At 44.0% G+C, this 24,900-nt stretch overlaps 1 protein-coding gene across 5 annotated transcripts in view; it reads left to right on the top strand.

The window, feature by feature from the left end:
- Positions 1 to 24,900, top strand: part of NOS1 (nitric oxide synthase 1) — a 412,853-nt gene that overhangs the window by 280,379 nt on the left and 107,574 nt on the right. For all 5 annotated transcript variants that reach the window (XM_033956098.1, XM_033956097.1, XM_033956099.1 and 2 more), the window contains 7 exons: positions 1,753 to 1,892; positions 3,787 to 3,961; positions 7,740 to 7,841; positions 10,742 to 10,936; positions 20,552 to 20,637; positions 22,989 to 23,133; positions 23,944 to 24,048. In XM_033956098.1, the coding sequence (XP_033811989.1) occupies positions 1,753 to 1,892; positions 3,787 to 3,961; positions 7,740 to 7,841; positions 10,742 to 10,936; positions 20,552 to 20,637; positions 22,989 to 23,133; positions 23,944 to 24,048 (948 nt within the window). The remainder of the gene's footprint in view (positions 1 to 1,752; positions 1,893 to 3,786; positions 3,962 to 7,739; positions 7,842 to 10,741; positions 10,937 to 20,551; positions 20,638 to 22,988; positions 23,134 to 23,943; positions 24,049 to 24,900) is intronic.

The following is a 24,900-nucleotide window of genomic DNA, read 5'->3' as shown; positions in this document are numbered from 1 at the left end:
GACCTCTTCTTGAGGACTGTGTTGGGAGTCCGGGCACCTATCTGGAGTCCTCCCTCCCTTACCCCCTCATCCATAAGATCCGTTGCTTGCTCATCTGGCGCTGCTGTAACTCTCCAGGCCGTCGGTAATGTGAGTGAAGTAAACACACTGCTTTCGCCGACTGAAGCTTTCTCTCTGCTACTGCTTCCTGTTCCGCATAGGCGGAAAGAGGTAGCAGAGAGAAAGCTTCTGGGTTCCCGAGGGCAGTGTGTTTACTTCACTCACGCTGTCGACAGCCAAAGAGTTACAGCAGCACCGGGTGGGGGTAATAGCAAGGGGAGGGTAAGAGACATGCTGGACCATGGGGATGGGGAGGAAAGGGAAGGATAGATTCCAGACCTCCAGGGAAAGAAAGGGAAGGGACAGATAGATGGCAGATCAGGGGATGGGGGAAGGGGGTGGAGGGAGAGAAAAGAAAGATGCCAGACCAGAGAAAGGAAGGAAGAGGGAGAGATTCCAGACTAGGGAGGGGAAGGGAAAGTCAGAGATGACAGACCACAAATGGGGGGGAGGGATAGGAAGGAGGAGAGAGAGATGCCAGACTATGGGAAGGAGAGAATAAACATCCCAAACCATAGGAGGGGGAAAGGGGGAAAACAGATATCAGTCCATAGGAGAGGGAGGAGATGGTACACAGGGATGGAGGGGAAAGGGAGAGAGAGGGAGGACATGGTGCACAGGGATGGGAGGGGTGAGAAGATAAATGGAAGAAAAGCTGTATATGGGAATAGGGGAGAAGAAAGAAGGAGATGGCACACATGAATGGTGGGGAAGGGCAGAGAGGAGGAAATATTGTGCATAGATAGATGGAAAGGGAAGACATGGAAAAGTAGATAGATCTGAGGAGGAAGCAGAAAAATAGAAGAAAGTTGAATGTTAAAAGTTAATGCCAAAGATGGATGTAGGGCAGAAAGTGAAGGAGAGAAAAACAGCAAATGGATAAGAAGGCCCTGAAAACACAGTTAAGAGCACAGACAGAAGGAAGTGCAACCAGATACTGGGAATAGATGAGTAGAAAAATAAAAGGTAGGAAAAGTGATTTTATTTTCAATTTAATGATTGAAATGTGTCAGTGTTCAGAATTTACATCTGCTGTCTATATTTTGCACTGTTCAGGAATAAATACATTTCTCTTTATTTCTCTGGGGTTGTGCTGCATGCATGCAGAGTCTGACATCTTAGGGTTTCGTTTGTATTAGAACTTTTAGTTTGTGGTTCTGTATTTGCATAGGGTTTATCTGTGTTCTGCACGTGTGACCAAGGCCAGATGTTCTGGTAGGAATGAATGTCATGAAGTGTTGTTGGTGTCATGGCCCCAAGTAGGAAGATATTTGTCAGCAGTTTATCCAGGTTTTGGAAGGCACCGAGCTTGGAGGGCCTCTACGCATGAGCTTGATGTCATCGCATTGACATCCACTCATGCGCAGAAGTCCTCTAGATGCATCCCAGAGCTCATGGAAGGAGACACGAGTTCTGTGGGTGGGTGGGGAAAGAATGGGGTGGGGCCTCATATCCTTTTTTATTTTTAAGAGGAAATCAGGTAACCCTACCCGTACATATCTGCATGGTAAAGAGGGGACAGCTTGGCTGTGCCTAAGTGAAATTTACCTTTGATCTTCCCAGCTTTGTAAATATTTGCATACTTGGTATGCATCAGATTTTTGCTGCATGCCTCATGAAACTTTGGTATAATTATTTTCCTTTTTGCCACAGATATGCATTCAGCAAGGCTGGAAGGCACCGAGGAGTCGTTTTGATGTTCTGCCACTTGTACTGCAGGCTGGTGGCAATGATCCCGAACTGTTTGAGATCCCTCCAGAGCTCATCCTGGAAGTGCCAATTAGACACCCCAAGTAAGCCAGAGTAGGTCGCGGCTAGTGAGTGGGGGTGAGTAGGCAGAGATGAAATCATCTTGGGGAATAAGACCTTAATAGGGTGTAAACCACAATCAGATGGTGAGTCCTGCCTGATTTGAAGCAACGGTTTTCTGTCCTGTTTACCAGTGAGCAACTGGTATTACTGAGTATCCTACAACAGCCTCAATCAAGAGAAGAAGATATGTCTCACTGGCAGTGGCGTACCGAGGGTTAGAGGCACCCCCCAGCTCTTTCCTTGCCCCCCATGCCACACCTGCGCCCTCCCTTCTCTCCCGCACCTCTTTAAATCTTAGTGCAAACAGCTTCTCCTGCCTTCTGTTCACGCCGGTGCTGGCTTCCCTCTGACATCACTTCCTAGCCCTGTGACCCAGAAGTGATTTCAGAGGGGAGACAAGCTGCTCGTGCTGGAGAAGGTTTAAAGGGGTACCGGGGGGAGCATGGGTGTGATGGGGGGGGGGCGTGAGTGTGCAGAGGAGGAGAGGTGTCGCCCCCCCCCTACCAAGATGACATCCAGGCCGGTCAGCCTCCCCGTCTCCCCTCCCCCTTACTATGCCACTGCTCACTGGAAAATGCTGTCTTCACAGTCCTACATACAAATATCATACCCCTATGAAGATACAATAGCCTCCTCATTGTATAACAGTTGTGCATGCAGGTTCTAGAAAGTCAGCTAAGCTCACAAATCCTGGCGTGGATCCCCAAAATTCTACCACTGCTTTAGTGAACGCCCCTGACTGTTCATGCTCTTCCTAAAGTCACACCCCCTTTTTATTTGCATGCAGACGTCTTTATGAAACAGGGCTTGGCAAATCCATTGCTGGCACCCATTTATTGGAGCTAATTGTCTTGATATTCAGACTGGGTGTGTGCCTACATTAGTTTGTTATAGAAATGCTCTCTACTTGCATACATGCGCATAGAGGACTCGCACTAAAGACCTACTGTACCCCCAAGCGGTCACTGCTTTCATGCATCCCGTTTCCAAGCAGAAGGGAAGGGATGCCTTTTTTTTCACTTGTACTTTCAGATGAGTTAAATTCAGGTGCAGTCAGTAATTTTCTGTCCCTGAAGGACTCATGATCTTAGTTTATACATGAAGTAAAAGAGGGTTAAGTGACTTCCAAAGAGATTTGAACCAAAGTAATCGCAAATTTCAATTATAAATTGATTCTCAGACTTTTGGTTTCTTCTATAAGCAAATAACCAATGGCATATTAAGGGGGGGGAGCAGACTGCTCCAGCTGTCGTTTTGGTGGGGGCACCGGCACCTAGTCTCCTCCTCTCTGCCCTACACTCCTTCCCTAACCTCCACCCGCTGTGCACACCTTCCTTCTTCCCCACCTCCCCATATCTCTAACTTTGCTGGCGCAAGCACCTTCTGCTCACGTAGGCCTCGACCCTCCCTCTGAGGTCACTTCCTGGTTGTGGGACCAGGAAGTGATGTCAGAAGGAGAGCCAAGGTTGGTGTGAGCAGCAGATTGGAAATGCTGCTCGTGCCAGCGAAGTTAACGAGGAGCAGAGGAAGGGAAGGGGTGCACATGCATGGCAGATGGTATGGCAGGAGCAGGGGGCAGAGAAGAGGGTGAGGGAGCGCCACTGCCCAGGCACCTCTCGCTCTTGGCAATTGTTGGAGAGTGATTTCTCTTTCTTGTGGGCACTTGTGGAGAATGACTACACGCAAAGCCTGAATTTCCCCACTTTTGTTCTCTCTAGTGGTCTTAATGTAATGTGTTGGTGGGTGGGGGTCACTTTGATACCTGTTTTCAGCTTCATGTGTGTTCTTGCAAGACAGTTTTGTTGAAATGTGTTTTCTTAAGCCCTGCTCCTCTGTATATGAGCCCAGCTTACCCCATTCTGTGGTTATCTGCAGGTTTGATTGGTTTAAGGATCTAGGCTTGAAATGGTATGGATTGCCTGCAGTATCCAGCATGCTCCTGGAAATCGGAGGCCTGGAATTCACTGCCTGTCCATTCAGTGGCTGGTACATGGGCACAGAAATTGGAGTCCGAGACTACTGCGACAACTCTCGCTACAACATCCTGGAGGTACCTGGAGGGCTGCTGTCTTGCATAGAAACAGAGAAAAATGAAGACCTTATAAAGACCTTAAGGCCTACCTAGTCTTCCTATCCATGCCATCTATTATCCCCTCCTCTCCCTTAGAGATCCGTCTTGAATTCAGATACACTCTTCGTCTCTACCACCTCCACTGAGAGGCCATTCCAAGCATTCACCACCCTTTACATGAAAATGTATTTTATGAGGTTACGCCTGAATCTATCCCCTTTCGTCTTCATCCTATAAGAATATATGTAAATTTATGCCACATAGGTATTTAAACCACTTCTCTATCATATCTCTCCTGCCTTTCCTCCAAAGAATACAGATTGAGATCTTTAAGTCTTTCCCCGTATGCATTATGACAAAGACCACCATTTTAGTAGCCTTCTTCTGAACAGATACCATCCTGTTTATATCTTTCTGGAAGTGCGGTCTCTAGATTTGTCCAGTGGTTTGGCCACTTTAATATCATCACATACTATCCTCCAGGTTTTTGCAGCACAAATGCATGATTTTGCATTTCTTGGTATTAAAACTTAACTGCCAAGTTCTAGACCAGGGATCTCAAAGTCCCTCCTTGAGGGCCGCAATCCAGTCGGGTTTTCAGGATTTCCCCAATGAATATGCATGAGATCTATGTGCATGCACTGCTTTCAATGCATATTCATTGGGGAAATCCTGAAAACCCGACTGGATTGCGGCCCTCAAGGAGGGACTTTGAGATCCCTGTTCTAGACCATTCAAGGTCTGCTAGGTCCTTCCTCATGTTATTCACACCATCAAGGGTGTTTACTCCATTGCAGATTTTGATATCATCCACAAAGAGGCAAATATTACCAGAAAGACTTTCACAATATTGCTTACAAAAATGTTAAAAAGAATGGGCCCAAGAACTGAAACTTAAGGTACACCACTGGTAACAGCCCTTTCCTCAAAGAGATCTCTGTTGACCACTATACCCTGTCACTTTCCACTCAACCAGTTCCTGACCCAGTCTGTCACTCTGGGGCCCAGACTGAGGGCTTCAGCTTATTTATTAGATGCCTGTGTGGAATAGTGTCAAAGGTTTTGGTAAAAGAAATTGATCAGATTTGTCTGAAAAGAGCTGCCTCTAATGAATCCATATTGCCTCTGGTCCTGTAATCCACAGGATTCTAGAAACTTCATAATTCTCTGTTTTAAAAGTGTTTCCATTAATTTACTTACCACAGAAGTCAGACTTACTGGCCTGTAGTACCCTACCTCCTCCTTTTTCAACTTTTGTGGAGAGGGGCCACATCCATCCTTCTCCAGTCCTCTGTTATGACTCCCAACTCTAGAGAAGCATTGAAAAGTTCTGGATGACCTTCCTAAGATCCTTCAGTATGGTGGGTTATTTGCCATCAGGGCCCATCGCTTCATCCAGCTTTAGTTTGGCTAGCTCCTCACGAACACCTTACTTTCAGGATCTATCACACCTCCATTGTTATTTTCATTTGTCTTCTGTGGTTCCGCTCCCAGTGATTGATTGGGGTGAACACAGAACAGAAATATTTGTTGAGCAATTCGGCCTTTTCTTTATCAGCTTCTACATATTTCTCCCCTTCACCTTTGAGTCTCACAATGCCACTTTTGCACTTCTTCCTATCACTAATATATCTAAAAATGTCTTGTCTCCCCGTTTTACCATGTCAGCTATTTTTTCTTCCATTTGCATCTGTGCTTTTCTGACTACACAACCAACCTCTCTTAACTTTTCCAGATATTTTTGCCTGTCTTCCTCTTTCTGCGATCTTTTGTAGTTTTTGAAAGCTAACCTCCTATTCCTTATCTTCTCAGCTACTACTTTTGAGATCCAAAGCAGCCTTCTTTTCCTCTTACTTTTACTTACTTGCCTCACAAAAAGGTTTGTCGCCCTTACCATCGCTCCTTTCAGTTTTGCCTACCACATGTCCACTCCTTCCAGACATTCCCACCCACACAACATTTCCTTGAAGTAATCCCTCATCTGAACAAAGTTAGTTTTTTAAAAGTCTAGAACCTTTGCTTTTGAATGAGCCCTCTCTATACCCATTTTAATATTAAACCGTACCATGCAGTGATCACTGGATGCCAGATAATCACCCATGGTAACATCAGAAACAGTTTCCCCATTTGTAAGCACTAAGTCCTCTATGACCCATCCCGCATGGGTTCCATTACCAACTGCTGGAATAGTTCTTCTTGTAGAGAATCCAGGATCTCCCTACTTCTAGAAGACCCTGCAATAGATATACCCTAAATCAACATCTGGCATGTTAAAGTCATCTATTAGTAAAACTTCAAAGAACTAGATTAGACGGGTCCCTGTGAAGAAACAGAAGGAGCATGGAAGGTATATAATAACCATATAAATTTTAAATAATAAATTTAAATTTTTATACATAATAAGTGAGATTGTGAGCTCTTACGAGTACAGACCTCCAATGAGGCCCTGTGGCTCCTTTGCTCAATAAGGTTATAATGAAACCAGAAAGGAAGTAAAAAATCCCTATTTCGTAGCCACACATCACCATTGGCAGTCACTAGTATGTAAAAAGTGTGAATATGTGATTCAGTATGTGAGTGGTGTATTTCCTTTTATGTTCTTAACCTGTTGGAAATGAGGTTTAGTATACAATATATATATATATTTTTTTTCCCATCTGCTTTGCTTGAGTAATGCATTATAAAATATATTTTGAGCTTAATATCAACCTGGAGTCCTCTATACCCCCCAAAAAAGCCCCATTCACCTATAAATGGACGCCTATGGCATGCCTAAGAGATGCCTAAATCACGTCCACCTAACTCATGTTTACCTAGCGCCCAACTCACGCTCAAAAGTAGACCTGGTTGTGCAATGCCTAGATTTTAGGCATTAGGTAGGCGCATTTGGGCGTTGAGCAGCATGCAATTCTGTAAATGGATGTCCAAATCAAGCCACACCCACACCTATTTTTTAGGCGTGACTTTTTCCGAAAGGCGTCCACAAAATTGCGGACGTCTAGTTGTAGAATCACATCTAGCGTTTGGACGTCTAAGTTCCAATTAATGCTTGTTAAAGTCATTAATTGGACTTATTATCCACTTTATATGGACACCTAAGTCGATGAACATCCACATTGTGCCTAAAATTAGAAGTCCTTTAGAGAATTTGGCCCTTTGTGCATGTGTTCTAGGGGTAGATGTGCATTTTAAATCAAATAAATGTGTGCATCACAGTTCTGTTCCTTCTCTGCTAAACTACACTCCTGGGCATGCCTAGCTGTGATATACTGTTTCAACCCGTGATCTTGTCAGCATGCCTATGTGTTGATGTATTATCAGATGCACTATTTTATAAAATCATATTTGTATAACATGTTTTCCATGTGGACAATGCTTTATAAGATTACTCCTCAATAATGCTGAAATCAGAATACTGTGATGCAAAGAGCTGCAACTAGAAATTTGTCTCCGTCCCCGCTGGAACTCAAATTCCTTGCCCCATCCCCATGAGTTTTGTCACTGTCCTTGCCCCTTTCCTGTAAGCTCTGCCTTAACCGCACAAGCCTCAAACACGTATGATTTTAAAGTGCTTGAGGCTTGTGCAGATAAGGACGGAGCATGAAGGAATGGGGCAGGGACAGGAAAAGAGCTCTCCGGGATGGGACGGGAAATGAGTTGCCACGGGGACAGGGAAAAATATGTCCCTGTGCCATTCTCTAACTGGAAACTCCCAGTAACAGAATTATCATTCAGGCTGATCTGTTGGTTTTTGCAGGAAGTTGCCAAAAAAATGAGCCTGGACACACGGAAAATGTCATCGCTGTGGAAAGACCAGGCGCTGGTAGAAATTAACATCGCCGTTCTCTACAGTTACCAGGTACTACAGGGAAGGTGGGCACCGGTTACTACAGCTGCCAAACAGCAGGTCTTTCCAAGTCCTTCCACACAACCTTCGGTTTAGCTGTGTTTCTTAGATACGACCTGTTAACCTTGAAATTTATGAAGCTGGAGATGTTCCAGGAACTGTGTTGAAGACAGGAAAATTGGGCTGCAGACTGAAATAATATCAAATGGTGACTTAGGTGCTGAAAATGTTGACGATAGTGAGGGGATGTAAAATATATTCTAGTTCTCTCCTCTCTGGCATCAATTCAATCTAATCTGCAGCTGAGCAGTGAATAATTACTTTGGGAAATACTCCAGAGCCACTTAGATACAGAAACATTCTGCTCTGCCCATGACAAAAATAAATAAATAAAAAGAGAAAGCTGTAATTGTATAAAAAAAGCAAGAATTCTTGTCGGATTTATCTTTATGAAATCAGGCGAAAGTGAAGGCTATGACTAACGCATGCCGCTAGCGCGAGCGCTAATTCATGCAGTAACTGGGCTTGAAGTGGGTGGGGAACGAGCATGAATTTTGCATTGCAATTAGCGCATTGTGGGCTTCTTTTACGAAGGTGTGCTAGCTTTTTCAGCGCACGCACCGGATTAGCGCGCGATAGCTGAAAACCTACCGCCCGCTCAAGAGGCGGTGGTAGCGGCTAGCGTGGGCTATTCCGCGCGTTAAGGCCCTAACGCACCTGGAAGCCCATCCATGCTAGCGGTGAATAAATGTGAAACTTAATTCTGTAACGGAGTGGTTCAGAGGAAAGTGGGTCTGAATCAGAAGGTGCATGAGAGGAGACTTGAAGACCTGGAGGAGAGGAGGGAGAGGGGAGATATGTGATCCAGACCTTCAAATACTTGGGCCTGATATTCAGCTGGCAGCGATCAGAGTTTTGCTGACTGCTGCCAACATTAAACCCAGACATCGACTGCTCACTCGAAACACAAGCAAGGAACAGCTTTCCCACAATCGCTACTTACACTTGTAAACTAGCTGGCCATTGTTTGAACTCTGTGGTCAGGCCTTGGTGGTATCTGGGAAACTTCCAGCCCCACCCCCAGACCGTCCCAGCTTAGGATTACCAGATTTTCCATCCAGAAAATTCAGACCCCCCCTAGACCCGCCCCCGGCTCACACAGTTCCACCCATCCCCACCCTGTCACACCATGGTCCCGCCCCCAAGCCTGCCCCAGCCCTGCCCCCGCCGCTTACTCTTGTCGGGCAGAACATCCGCAGGTGTGTCACAATGACAACATGCGCGCGTCGTATCTGCACATGCACGGATGCTCTACTACGCGAAGGAAAGCTTTTCAAAACCTGGACAAAGGGCCGGGTTTTGAAAAGCCGTCCAGACCCCTGGACATGTCTGGGGAATTCCAGACGTCGGGTAACTCTATCCCGGATCTACCCAGATAATGTCAGGGAGGCAGTGGAGATTTTCAGCATCAGGATCCGGATAATCCAGGTAGCAGTGGGTCTTACCAGATGAGTGGCGCTGCTGAATTTCAAATGCCACCCAATCCTTCTAAAATGACTTACTAGGTTTGGGAAGCGAAAATCCCCTTTCTCAGGTCAGGAGAGACTGAGCAAAACATGAGACTGATCAAAAAATATGTAAGGTGAGGCCTCATGCTCAGAGCAATACAAGATTATTGAAGTTAACCAAAAAGAACCTAAGCAAAACCTGGACCTAATTCAAAAGGCTAAAGCCATCCAGTAGTATTCCATGGCTGTCCTACGCTTATCCACTGAGCTAACTGGGAGCTGGTCTGAACACCAGCTGCTACCCAGTTAACATCTGGGTGACTGCACATAAGCAGATGTTCTGTGCTAGAGTCTGGGTTAATTCAGCCCAGGGCTGACTGCTGGGGATGGGGGGGGGGGGGGGGGAGGGGCAGCGGCTTATCTACCCCTGAGTTTTTTTTTTTTTAATGCATTGAAAACCATAAAGTTCTATTGCTGGTCACCTTTTAATCATCCATCGCCTCCTCTCCCCCTCCCTTACCCCTTCAGATGTTGAAATGTTTCTATAATTTATTTGTATAATCTGGTGCTACCATCTTTTGCTTATTCTGTCCTGACCTGAGGACCTGTAGACACTTTAGGTGAATCTCTTCATGAAAAGGTGGTTGATAAATCCCAATAAATAACTAAAATAAATTCAGTACTTCACCACCTAAGTTAAGTAGCTATATCAGAGAGCATAAAACTCAGTCCTAGTTTTACGGGACATTGCTTATGTGGTTAAGTGCTGAAAATCTCACTTAACCACGTTAGAGAGAGCCGGCTGCATAAACCCAGCTAATCCATGCTGGTGCCTGGACATTGCCACATGATTATCTACCTTCTAGTTACTAATAACTGTAAAATAATGCAGGTTAATGGTAGCCCACATTGACCAGTCCTCAGAAAACCTGCCCCACTCCTTCCTGTTGTCAATTTCGAATGGCCCTTCTAAAATCTTCCCCCGACAGCCTCCATGTCCTCTCCTCAGCTGTCAGAAGTCTTAAAATGTGTCAGCAGGGGATTTTCCCCTCTCGCTCTGACAGTAAGGTGTCTCTAATCCGGATCAATTTCTGAGCTGACGTGACTCGGCTCAACTCCTGACCTTTACCATTTACCTCAGGCTGGAAGTTATCAGATGAGTATCTTTATTTACTATTTAGTTCGGTTTATCTCCCGCCCTCCCAGAAAGCTCAGGGCGGATAACAGATCACTGCGCCCAGGTTTCTAGAGCTGGTTGGGCAGCATAGATTCAATCTGGCCTGAACTGAGAAGGCGGTGGCTACGGCTTTTGTCAATCCAGCTAAATTCAGAATTGTTTTGGATGAAATCTGAATTGTCTTGATGATAATTATTCATGTCTAACCACATTCTCCCCTAAAATAGAGCGATAAGGTGACAATTGTTGACCATCACTCAGCCACTGAGTCCTTTATTAAGCATATGGAGAATGAGTATCGCTGCCGTGGCGGATGCCCAGCTGACTGGGTTTGGATTGTCCCACCGATGTCTGGCAGCATCACTCCCGTCTTTCACCAAGAGATGCTCAATTACCGGCTCACCCCCACCTTTGAATACCAGGTAACTAAGCCTCTGGATCTGTATTATACTTGGCTGTTCTAAGTGCATTTAAAGCATTGGTCAAGTGCCCAAGCAGGGCATGTAGGCTTCAGCTAACCCAGTGTCGGTGGTGTATTAGTGCCAACCATAAAGAAAAAAAGAGTCAAGATGGGGAAAAAAAATCATTGTGGAGAGTCAATGCCTATATACGAGCAAGACCCAAGTTAACCTTAATCTGAAGCATTTACACTTATGAAAAAGCTGAAGATGTTGACAGGGAATTGCTTCCCACGATGCTTCTGCTTTGTTTGTTAATGTGGTGGTGGTATTTTCATTCCTATAAGGTAGTGTCTCGCAAACGTTTTCGAGCCAGGACACACTAAACCTAGTGTCCCCGGCTCAAGACACCCAGAATCGCGCCGACGTCAGCGCATGCACCAAGGCCCTTCAAACGGGCCTTGCGCCAAGAGAAGGACCTGCGCTGGAGGGAAGGGCCGGCATCGGGAGACTGCTTACAGGACATGCCTCTCTTCACGAAAGGCACGTCCTGTAAACAGCCGGCGCCAGTTCCTCTCCTCTTCCCCAGGGTACCGCGGCACATCAGAAATCTCGGGAGGCGCAAAGTTTGCAATACACTGCTATAAGGAATGGCAAAAAAATGGAGACAAAGACCCCCCCCAACACACTTGTTGAAAATCAAGTGCAAAACATCAAAACTAATATCAAAAATTGAATACTGTATTCCATGAAATGTTGACTGTATTTTACAAAACCTGGCCACTCTTCTGAGTACTCTCCAGATTTGCTTTGCTTTATTATGATTTGATATTCCACCCTGCATTGTACATCAAAGCAGATTACAATCACGGTTTCCATCATTAATAACATTACATTACATCCCACGATGAATCCTCCACATATGCCTGAAGCAATAAATAGGATTTTACCCGTTTATGAATAACCAAATCATTTGATTCTTCTGCTTAAGTGGCAATTCATTCTAGAGATTAGGGCAAACATAACTAATGATTTGTATGTGTCAGACTCGTTATTCAGTCAATGAATCTTTCGCCTCTTCTCTGCTCTACGCTTCTCTAACTGCCTGCATAGTTCACAAATTAAATCGGTTGCTTGAAGCAGGTGATCCTTCACTGACTAGCGGATCAAGTTTTAAGTTTATTTGGTTCTTCGGTACTTGATACAGGCAATGAGACTATCGACCACTTAGAAACTTACGTTCTGAAGGGACGATAAAACTGTCAGACAGATTTTTTTGAAAATACATTACGAAAGTCTAAGGCAGGGGTAGCTTTATGGAACAGTTTAACTGGACCACTGAAAGCCCTTTTGGATCTCCCAAAATTTAAGAAGACATTAAAACCCACCTTATTTATGAGAGCATTTAATTGATTGCTTAGAGAGGTCATTGAAGGAATTGCCAACAATATGTAACGGTTCTCTGAAAATAATTCATGTTTTGTTATTTGTCAGCACAGACTTATTGTTATTTTATCATTGTAGTTTTGTAAATCACCTAGGTGTAGGTGGTTAAGAAATTTTTTAAATAAATAAAATATTTAAGTTTTAATATTCTGCTCATTGCTATACACTCCTCCCTCCTTATTCACGGTTTCGGCACACGCGTTTTTGACTATTCACGTTTTTGTGCTGAGACCCCCCTAGTGAATCAACCTTATCTGGTGGTCTAGTGGTAACGCAGGGCGGGAACGATCTTCCTACACTCCTGCCCCGTGCAGAGACATCATAAAAATGGCAGCTGTGGAGTTCCCGTGGTCTCACAATGGGAACTCATGGCAGCCATTTTTGATGACGGCTCTGCGCGGGGTAGGAGTGTAGGAAGCTCGCTTCTGCCCCACGTCACTGCTAGATCACCAGGTAAGGTCCGGGACACAGGAGGGAGGCAAGAGGGGTGTGTCAGAGTCGGTCCTACAGTTATTTGAGAATTTTCCATATACGCGGGCCAGCTCTGCCCCTAACCCCCGCAAATACAGAGGGAGGAATGTAGTACTGAGTGGTGTGAAATAAAAAAGGGGGGAGGGAAAGAAAAATATAAAGAATGGGAGGTACAGTACATAAAAGACATAAAATATTATATGGTAAAATAGTTATAGGAAAGGGGGAGGGAGAATCACATTAGGAAAGGGGGTTATATAGATTTATCAAGTACTTCTTAGATCAAGTTAAAATTGTTATGCCTTAAGATATTGTATCGTAGGCATTGTTGAATAAAAAAGTTTTGAGATTTGGTTTTAAAGTTAGTCAATGAGGTTTCATGAGAACATTATGATGGAAGAGCGCTCCAGAGAGTAGGAGCTGTTACTGAGAAAATGGTTTTTCACGTGGTGTCATAACATTATATGCTTTGGAGAAGGAATAGTTAATAGATTTTGTTGGGTAGAATGGAGTGTCCTCATTGGGATGTATGGAGTAAGTAATCGATCTCTGGAACGCTCTTCCGGAGGCTGTCATAGGGGAAAACACCCTCCAGGGATTCAAGACAAAGTTAGACAAGTTCCTGCTGAACCAGAACGTACGCAGGTAAGGCTAGATTCAATTAGGGCACTGGTCTTTGACCTAAGGGCTGCCGCGGGAGCAGACTGCTGGGCACAATGGACCACTGGTCTGACCCAGCAGTGGCAATTCTTATGTTCTTATGAATCCTGGAGAATTATTTTGTTTGTAAAAAGCATTGATCCAGAATGTAGCTAAGCCCCATCTCTTCTCAAGTTTGCTGTCTTCCAACCGCTTCTGTTTGGTTTTGTTTCCAGTATTTGCAGCATTGTTTGTTTTGTTATGGTTAGTCTTCATTTTTGTTTGGGGGGGGGGGGCAAACTCATTAAGAGTGAGCACTCTTGTGAAACAGGGTGCCTTCTGTGCAGAGAGTGCACAGAAGCCCTCAACCTGTAAAATAGATTCTTGCAATAGAATAGAGCATGTCAACAAGGTCAGCATGTCCTCGATGAACATGTTCACTTCCTTCTAATTGCTGACAGGGGTGAAACCAATAGCATGTGATGAGTTAAGTCATCACTTGTTGCTAAGGAAAAATACTAATGAAGTATGATTAACCAGAAACCATGTGGCTTGAAAAGAAACAATAGAATATTGCTGAAGTATGCAATTTGTAAATGGATTGTAATTGAAAGATATACCAACTACGTATGTTTAATAATGAATTAATTGATGATGTCATTATCCCAATAAAATGTCAGTCACTTGTAATTCGGGGAGACTTATGGCTGTCATCTTACCAATTTAGTACGAGGTCCAAATGCTCCTCAAGGCCTTGAATATTTAAACCACACTTTTGTGTTAGATTTCTTTTCCTTGATCTCCTCTGAGATAGAATTAAGAACTGAAGGGTATTTAGTTTGTCCACATAGTTATTTAAACCAAACATTAACAACGTGCAACAATGCGACATACGTTGTCGTTGACATTTCCCATTGCAAACCACAGCTCATCCCTTCTAACTAGTATAGCACAACTGTGGAGCTGAGGTCTTCATGTCTCTGAGTTAATCTAGGCCTGTCATTCCTGAACATCAATCAGTGCAAACAGAGCACAGGTCTTAATCACACTTCTCCCAGTAATCTCCACCAGTTGCTCCCAACCCAGAGAAAGTCATCCTCTGGATCTTAGTTTATTTTTCTCAGAGGAAAAAGCTACAAAACCTACATTAGGAGTTGGCTGGAAAGAGGAGTTTCTCCACAAATTTGAGAGCTCATTGGCTTCCTCCTGCAAGGACCTCGAGAAAACTTAGAACAGTTCCTTGTCTTGTGCATTACACATTTAGACCGCCTCTCATTTTAAGAATATTTCCAATGTGTGACCAAACTGAACTCTCCTCCTCCCATCCCTTCCCTATTTTTATCATTATTAAAAATAGCAACCTGGGACCAGTCTGGCGACTGAGTGGCCAAATTGTACACTGCCCTGCAAGGGCCCAGCTCAATCCCCGAATTCAGTCTTTTGCTCCCTTTATCGACAACAGATTTCAGACAGGAAGGGGTGGGAAAAATGAACTGGTTAATTTTATCTGAATATCTTCAACCAAACATTGTTCACCAGAATATTGGCCCTAGGATTAATCGCTCATTAGTTTACATTATCCTTGGATAAGTTTAGAATCTCTGACTTGGACTCATTTCCCATATAGACTTTAACAATGTTGAGAACAGCTGGATTTTGTTGGCTGATTTAACTTTCTCTGGTGCAGAACTAATTCTTTTTTTATGCACAACATACTCACCCTGCAGCTTTTCTATTCTTTCTATGATAACAAAGTTTTTAGAATGTGCTTTTAGGTGTATTTTGAAGGAAGATCATTGACATTCTTTTGGGGAAGGTGCGGTTGTCATCCACCAAGTTATTGTTGAAAAATAAAACCTTTTAAAGAATCTACTAGACAACAACAGGAGTAGATGAGAAAGCGCAGTATTCATTTGAACAGCTCGGAAAAAGAGGCAGTATCAGCATTGTGGTCAGCAGGGTAGGGGATCCTTCTCACTTCTCAAGCTTGACATGGAAGGAAGACCTCCCAAGTCAATCTCATTAATGTTGACGTGTGCACCTCAAAGTCTTTTGGCTTTAGGGATCCAAGATAGGTTATGATCGCACTGAATAAAGAGAGATCTTAAGTCTAGATATCCTGTTGTCTCGACTCTTTCCTACTGTCCACAGATAAAGAAGCCTAAGGAGCAAACAGCTTACCTTTATATCAAGGGGATAGAAGGATATAGATAGAGGATAACTATAAAGGTCCTGGATCTGATGGGCTGCTATGTGAGCGGACTGCTGGGCATGATGGACCTCTGGTCTGACCCAGCAGAGGCACTGCTTATGTTCTTATGTTCTTACTACTACACTTTCCCCTCCGTATTCGCGGTTTCCATATCTACGGTTTTGATTATTCGCAATTTTCCTCCCAAAAAAATCATTTTCATCTTTTGGGCTATTTTAAGGCCTGTGAACCCCCCCCCCCTCCCTCCCCCAAGCCTTACCTGGTGGTCTAGCGGGTTTTCGGGGCAGGAGCGATTTTCCCATGCTCCTGCCCTGTGCAGATCACTCATAGGAAATGGCTGTCTCTCGAGAGATGACGGGAGCTCAAGCCATTTCCTGTGAGTGATCTGCACGGGGCAGGAGTGTGGGAAGATCGCTCCTGCCCGAAAACCCGCTAGACCACCAAGGCTTAAGGGGGGAGGGGGGCTCACAGGGGTTAAAATAGCCAGGGGGAAGCGGTGGTTAGGGGCAGAACCGGCCCGAATATTATTTGCAGTTTTTTAATATTTGCGGGCCGGCTCTGCCCCTAACCACCATGAATACGGAGGGGGAAGTGTACTACTATTAATTATTTATAGAGTGCTACCAGATGTACGCAGCACTGTACAGAGTCACAAAGGAAATAGTTCCTGCTCGAAAGAGCTTACAATCTAATCAATCAAGACAGACAAACAGGATGCCAAAGTAGAGATTACAGGGGATGGTTAAACTGCTGGCTAGAGTGATGAGCAGAGGGGAGAGGGTTATGCGTTGAAGACATTCTTGAAAAGGTGGGCTTTCAGTTTATTTTTGAACAGGGGAAGGGAAGGGGTGTGACGCACGGATTCAGGTAGTCTATCCAAGGTATACAGGGCAGCGTGGTGAAAGGAACGAAGCCAGGAATTGGCAGCGAAGGAGAAGTTACTTTTATCTGAGCACCAGAGTTCTCAAGGAGGTGTATAAGACGAGACAAGAGAGGAGAGATATTGAGAGGCTGCAGAATGAACACATTTGTATATTAGTAAGACGAGTTTGAACTCTATGCAAAGGCAGTTAGTTAGGGAGTCAGTGAAGTGATTTGAGGAGAGAGGTAACGTGAGTGTAGCAAGGTTGGCAAAGGATGAGTCGTGCAGCAGAGTTTTGCACAGATTGCAGGGAGGGAGGCAGTTCAGTGGGAGAACTGTTGGAAGTAAATTGCAATATTCCCAAGCGCGAGGTTACGAGAGTGTGGACAAGAGTCTGGATAGTGTGTCAGAGAGGAAGTGGTGAGTTTTGGGTTGTTGTAGAGATAGAAGCAACTGACTTTAGCGGTCTCCAAGGTTATGGAGCAGAGCTGACAGGAATGATAACAGCATGGCTGTTTCCTCCTTCCATATGGGTCTAGAGCACACTGATCCAGACCCAGCCACTAATATCTCAGACTCGGAGCCTTTTCAAGCCCATCCAACCTTCAGCCTCTTGAGGGGTAGTTCATTAAAACATCCAGATTTCTAGATAGGTAGTTTGGCTCCTTTTGGACCCCTGGTGAGAAATAGCAGAACATCCCCCATCTTTGCAATCCTCATTCAGCTGCTTTTGAGGACTAATTCAAAGATAAAATACTTATCATTTTTATTTTGCTGCAGTGAGTGACCTGTCGGATGTTCTTTGAGCTTCAATACCTAATACTTGAAGGATGTCTCTCCAAGGATGAGATGCCCCACATTGCTGGATTTGCAGAAGGGAATTTCCCAGGCTCTGAGATACAAGTCCGGAGTAATCTAAGGAAATACTATTTTACAGAAAGGGTGGTAGATGCATGGAACAGTCTCCTGGAAGAGGTGGTGGAGACAGAGACTGTGTCTGAATTCAAAAGGGCCTGGGATAGGCACGTGGGATCTCTCAGAGAGAGAAAGAGATAATGGTTACTGTGGATGGGCCATTTGGCCTTTATCTGCCATCATGTTTCTATAACCATAAAGCCCTGTGACATCACAATGCAGGTGTAAAGAGCTTTAGCCAATAGGAAGAGGAGATGCAAACGTTAAGAGCCTTAGCCAATAGGGAGAGGAGGAGATAGTGGATGCTACGGATGGGCCATTTGGCCTTTATCTTCCATCATGTTTCTATAACCATAAAGCCCTGTGACATCACAATGCAGGTGTAAAGAGCTTTAGCCAATAGGAAGAGGAGATGCAAATGTTAAGCGCCTTAGCCAATAGGGAGAGGAGGAGATAGTGGATGCTATGGATGGGCCATTTGGCCTTTATCTGCTGTCATATTTCTACGTTTCTACTTGCTAACTGATCCTTTCTTCCTCATAGGCTGAATGGGATGATGAAAAGTAGTTTGTCACAGGGAAGGGCGCAGATCACATGGTTTAAAATGCGTAATATTTCTCAATGTTTTGATCATGAGTCATAAAAACCTGCTGTTTGAGAGGTTCTTATTGTGAGATATAAGCCACGAGATTTGGATTGACGGTTGCAGTGGGGTTCGGCAGCTGCTGTATTTGCACTTTCTAAAAATGATCTGTTGAAAATAAGAAGTGATCCAAACGCCTTGTTTTCTAGGACTCGGTTTCTAGTTGGCATTGGTTTTTTTCATTGCATGAAAAAGACAAAAGATTCCTAATTTGTTCCTTCCTCTGTCCCTGGTTAATATATGCTTGCTCTCCGATTGCCTGGCATCTTTGGAATTGTCATTCATGTTTTGTACTGCTTATCAAAGGTTGCAATATTTCATAATGTATTTATGGCCACACACAAAAGGTTTCCTATTTACCAGCTACGTGGGATCCTTACTGTATTATTACACTGCTGTGTTTTTACCATTGCAAGATAGCAATGTTAAATGGGTAATTATAAGCAAGTGAGCACGGTTATTGTAAGAATGCTTGATTCGATATATGTGGGTGGCTCAGTCAATTATGACTGCTTATTATTAATACAAATGTGTTAGTATGAAAAAGCTCAAGAGAAAGAGAAGGGACCCAGGTGCTTTTGAATGCTTAGAAACCAAACCATCTTTTTCTTACTGATCCATTTAAGCAGTATCGTAAGTAAGATTTCTATTCTTACTGTTTAAGAATTGTAAATCTAGGAGGTCAGTAAAATTTTGAGTATAAAGTTAGCCACTCAGCCCTACTCAATTTTCAGAGGCCAATTTTGGAGCCAGATCTCAAAGTTAGGAGCACTAACCCCCTCTTCTACGAAACCGCGTTTTTAGCACAGAGAGCCGCGCTGAATGGCCTGATGCTCATTGAGTTCCTATGAGCGTTAGGAGCAGCGCGAGCCATTCAGCGCGGCTCTCTGCACTAAAAACCGCTAGCGCGGTTTCGTAGAAGAGGGGGGGTAAGTCCTTTGAATCATGAATCCTTAGCAGTTGCATAGTAAGGGTGTGTGTGGGGTGCCTTGGTAGGGGCGCCTGCACTCTCCTCCTCTCTGCCCCCCTGCTCCTTCCCACCCCTCCCCCACTGCATGCACACCTTCACTCCTCCTCCCTCCCCCCCCATACATCTAGCTCTTCGCTGGCACATGCAGCAGCTCCAACTTGCTGCCCGCGCCAGCCTTGCTCTCTCTCTGATATCACTTACTGGTCCCGCGATCAGGAAATGACATCAGAGGGAGAGCCATGGCCGGTGCTAGGAGCAATTTGGAGATGCTACTTATGCCAGGAAAGTTAAGAGCTCCAGGCATCTCCCACCCTTGCTAAGTGTGCACAGATGCTTAAGTCCAACGATGTGTGCACAATCTTAGACACACTAGCTCATGCCAGGTCAGTGAGTGTGCACATTTGGGGAAGATATCCACGTCCAGCCCATGTGTACCCTCATGCAGTTACACCCTATTCTCTGGAATAGTACAATGTGCCCAGACATATGGAAGTGCCAGTTATCTCACGTTTCTATCATTTGTAAATTTGTGTTTATTTTCCAGCTAATTAAGGGTTCTTTGAGGATACTGAATATGGGAGATTATTTGTATTTTTCTGCCACAGGTACTATTGTGCAGTATTTTTTTTCCAGTTTGAAACAAACATATACATTTGTATCACTCATAAGACATCAGCAATGAAAAGGGACCTAAATTGAGCACAGGATACAAGACAAACCAAGGGAGGGGAGCGAGAGCCAATAAATGCTTTGTTTACATCAGGAGTTAGTGCTGAAGCTGTTAGGAAAGACTAAAATGGTTGGGGCTCTTCAGCTTGGATAAGAGACATCTGAGGGGAGTCTACAAAATCCTGAGTGGAGTAGAACGGGTACAAGTGGATCGATTTTTCACTCCGTCAAAAATGACAAAGACTAGGGGACACTCGATGAAGTTACAGGGAAATACTTTTTAAACCAATAGGAGGAAATATTTTTTCACTAAGTTCTGGAATGTGTTGCCAGATGTTATAGTAAGAGCAGTTAATGTAGCTGGTTTTAAAAAAGTTTGGACAAGTTCCTGGAGGAAAAGTCCATATTCTGTTATTGGGACATACATGGGGGAAGCCACTGCTTGCTCTGAATTGGTAGCATGGAATATTGCTGCTATTTGGGTTTTTGCCAGGTATTAGTGACCTGGATTGGCCACCTTGAGGAATGGACTCCTGGGCTAGATGGACCATTGGTCTGACCCAGTAAGACTATTTTTATGTTCTTATGGGATTATCTCTTGCATGTGTAATGTATGTCTAGCAGTGTTATAGAAATGATAAGTAGTTGTAGATGTTCAAGTTAACCATATAAATTGTTTTCAATCTTGACCCTCTCGAAATATTACATTTCCATAGCTGGTCTTGAAATTGTATCTGTCATGAACCATGCTCAGTATCGATCAATGTTTTTGGAGAAGGGAATGATTTCCTTTTTGTTTTCTCCTTTCCCAGCCCGATCCTTGGAACACTCATGTTTGGAAGGGTGTCAATGGGACCCCAACAAAAAAGAGAGCTATTGGTTTCAAAAAGCTAGCCAAGTAAGTTGCTCCCTCTGAGACGGCCAGTTTTCTTCTAGGAAGTGATGGTATATGTCATGCATCCACCTTGACACTGACAAGGCTAAGTTAATTTACTAATTTAGAGATTATGATACAATTAGAATTGTTTGGATACCAATTACTGGATCATAGTTGGAGTATGACCTTGTCTGAACCACTATTGTCAGTTTGGTTTGCTATTACTAGCCTTTTTATAAGGAGTTTTTCTCCTTATATGGATAGATTGGTACGAATTGTACAGTTTAACCTAACATAACCCCATTTTACATTTTCTATCTCCCCCCCTCCTACAAAGGCACATAGTTCTACCAAACCACTGTGACCTGTAACACTTTCTTCTGTTTACGTCCTGAGATCCCCAAACATTTGTTAATGCACTGACCTGCATCTGGACTGAGGCTCATAGTGAGAGATGTCATGACTTCTGATCACTCATATAAAATGTTCTACCCCAGACTAGCTAGGTACAGGACCTATGAAAGACAGGACCCCATGGGTGCCCTAAGCAAATCAGCCTTATGCCTGCCCCATGAATCCCAACTTACTTCCCATTCCTCTTCCTTAAGACTGACACCATGAGCTAGTGCTGCCCGATTCAAGGCTGTTGCACTGAGGGATAGGAGGGAGGGATGGAAAGCTGCTGCTCATGGGGGGGGGGAGAGAGGAGAAAGGAAACCTTATTGGACATGGGGTGGAGGAGATGGAGGGAGAGATGCAACAAAGAGGTAGAAAGGGGTGAGAGGGAAAAATCCTGTATATGGTGGAGAGTAGGGATACATGCATAGAAAAGAGAGAGAAATGTTGGACATAGGGTGGAGGGCATGGAGAGATGGTGCATGGAGAGAGAGAAAGGAATATTGCACATGATAATGGAGGGGAGGAAGGGAAAGATGCTGCATGGAGGGGAATAGAGAGGCTTGACTCAGGGCACAAGGCAGGGAGAGAGAGAGAGATGGTAGACAGTGGGAAAGAAACAGATGTTGTATGTGGCAGTGGAAGGGAAGGTACAGAGATGGAAGATGGATGGTGAGCACAGAGAAAGAAGAAAACATCAAATGGACAGGAGACCCTGGCGAGCGAGTTAACAGAAGACAAATAGAAACCAGAGCCTGGAACCAACATGATTTGAATAATAAAATGACCAGACAACAAAAGGTAGAAAAAATTTTATTTTCTGTTTTGTGATTACAGTATATCAGATTTGGAATATGTATCCTGCCAGAGCTGGTGTTAGGCAGCAAGCGTGTGCCAGGACCTAACAGAGAGAGGAAAAGTCTTCTTTTTGTTAATTTTGTTTATACCACAGCGCCGGTGTGGAGTTGGAGAGGGCAAAGAGGGGGGAGAGGGGTGAAGAGGCTACAAAAATAAACCCATCAGACCGTTTGAAAAATAGTCCTGATTGGGTGGGAAAAGTGAATCGAATCGAAAAAGTTTTCCCTGACTCGGGCAGCATTACCATGAGCATGTTCAATTAGGGTTGCAGGGCTACTACTTTCTAACACTGATTTTATCATGCTTGAGATCAGCATCAGGAAGGGCTGATGCCAGAAACAGTGGTGAGGAATTGGAGTTATGACTCCCACACGGGGATTCCTGTCAGCCATTAATCTCAACCTGATAAGCTCTACAGGCCGATTTGCTGCTCCACAAATTCTGGTGCTTTTGGCAACTGCCTATGTTTGGCTAGTGGTGGGGTCAGCACCAGTCAGATGGTTCAGCAGCAGTGAAGCATGCTGTCATTTGGAGGGACCTGGATTTGATTCTAGGGTCAGTTGAACTTTGAATAGAAATGCTATAGATGCAGTAGGGGGATGGGAGAGGAGTCACCTCAGTCCTCATGACCATTTATAGGATCCACCATTGCGAAATACAAGAAGGAATACAGATGTGTAACTGCAATAGCTAAGCTAAGTGAACTGAGAGGGATGTGACATAGTCAAAATCATTCTCAACTCCAGCTGTGATTGAGCTGAAAGTACAGGCAAGAACCATACAAAGCAATTCTCTCTTATTCAGTTCTCTAGCTACAATTTGTAGACGTCAAACACATCCCAAAAATATGGAATAAAACCTGCTCAACTAAACATGTTACTGTATGTCAAACTGAGTCAAGGAAGGTGAAACCAATCACACTGATATCACTTTGATGTGGGGAATGAACCTCAAACACCCGCTTTACACTGGTGTCTTCACTGGGGTAATGATGATATTCACATTCCCCACACCAAAGTGATATCAGTGTTATTGGTTTCACCTTACTTGACTCGGTTTGACATATGGAAGTCAAACACATAACATACTAAGCTATTCTAATCTCTCTTCCTCTTCAGAGCAGTTAAGTTCTCTGCTAAATTGATGGGCCAGGCAATGGCAAAACGAGTTAAAGCTACTATCCTCTATGCTACAGAGACGGGAAAGTCACAGGTCTATGCAAAAACCCTATGTGAGATCTTCAAGCATGCCTTTGATGCCAAGGTATGATGACCACTGAAATAGACAATATCATAGCTTTGGAATAGAAAGAGAATCTAAATTACCCCCATGTGCCCTGTATTTGCATGTCTCTTGTGATAATCAAAAGCTATCTCAGCCAGCCTTTCAAGCCCCTGGCAGTGGTAGCACAGCATTATATCTAGGGGGTCATCAGTCCCATTTTAAATTCCAGTGTAGACTTGGGCAGGAACAGAGGGTTATTGGACCACCAATGGCAACCCCTGAGAAAGTCCATAGAGTGTTGAGGAGTGAGGGAAAGTCAGGTTATGGGGAGGGAAAGTGTTTTGACTTAGGGGTGGAGTTTGGGGCCTGGACAGATTGGTAGGACTTGGGGGTGTCAGGAAAAGGTATCACTAAAACTTGGCCCAATAGTTTCACCTACAAAGTGGTCTTCTTCATGGAAAAACTGAAAACAGAAAAAGGGAAATATTGATTGGTGAATTCAAAGATCATTCAAAATACAAAACTATAAAAATAAACTCACTCAACATTCTTGACAATGATGGCCCCATGTAGATAAGGACATCAACGTATGCACAGTACAATATAACCAAAATCCATTAATGAAATTCATCAAAGGTGGGGGTCACTAAAACAAATCCCACTCAGTTTCCATGTTTAACCTTTGCAGATGTAGAATTTGCTAATCAAAAATAATGATATCCGAGTTCATTCTTTGTAGTTTTGTGTGTTGGTTGTAAAATCCTAAATCCCTGTTGTATAGGCCTGGGACCCGTAAGAAGTGCAGTGCCTGGATGTACCTTCTCAAGTAACAACCCATTTATCTTCCAGGTGATGTCGATGGATGAGTATGATGTTGTCCATCTTGAGCATGAAACCCTAGTTCTGGTGGTATCTAGTACATTTGGCAATGGAGATCCACCTGAAAATGGCGAGGTAGGATTCTAGACATAATTGACTTCACTTTTGTCCACAGACATCAGGTAAATCAAGGCCTAGCAGAGCTATATGTGGTGAGCATGAACCATTTAAGAGTCACAGGCATGGCTGGTGTTACCAAGCTTTCCTATGTTCACTCCTTTTCTTTAATAGCACAAGTCACAGAATATGGTGCCTGTGAGCCAGTGTATTTTTGCAAGAGCTTCAGCGGCTCTGCTCCTACGTGTTTCCATATTGGTGAAGAGGCCTATAATGAGACAGGACAGGGCCACTGGAATTCCACCTCACCTCCAGAAACAAAGGGATCTGAGCCCAACACATTCAGTACTGCCAAACATCCCGCTCAAAAATATATTTTAAAGTCATTTTAGAAAGCCTGCTTGGCATTTACAACTTTAAATAGTAAATGTACATATGCAAATGACTCAATGTATCCAAGTATCAATTTTTAGAACACTGCTATTTATTTGCTTTGCTTTATAGTTGGCTCCCCTTGGACCTCCAGTTTTGTAAAATGTTGCACTGTCTCATGTTAGTAGGTTGCAGGATTGCTGCTCACCTGTGTAAGTACAGGCACTTAAATGGTTTTGAATATCCTGGACTTTAATCCACAGTGGAAACTGATTTAGATTGGCCGGCATATTAATTAGTTTACGTAGCTCCAAGTTGGAGAACCCCAGTAAGTCTGGCGGATTAGAAATTGAGAAAACATGACCATTAGTTGCAGTGATCTGATTAGCCATTCGGCCTCTTGTGCTTCCCTCTGGATGTGCTGTGAACTCTACATGTTGATGATCTCTTTTACTACCTAGATGGCCTATGGAAAATCAAGCTTCAAGTATACAAGTC

This window comes from Geotrypetes seraphini, chromosome 8, assembly GCF_902459505.1.
Source record: "Geotrypetes seraphini chromosome 8, aGeoSer1.1, whole genome shotgun sequence".
Classification (NCBI taxonomy): domain Eukaryota; kingdom Metazoa; phylum Chordata; class Amphibia; order Gymnophiona; family Dermophiidae; genus Geotrypetes; species Geotrypetes seraphini.
This window is presented reverse-complemented; position numbering and strand designations above follow the sequence as displayed.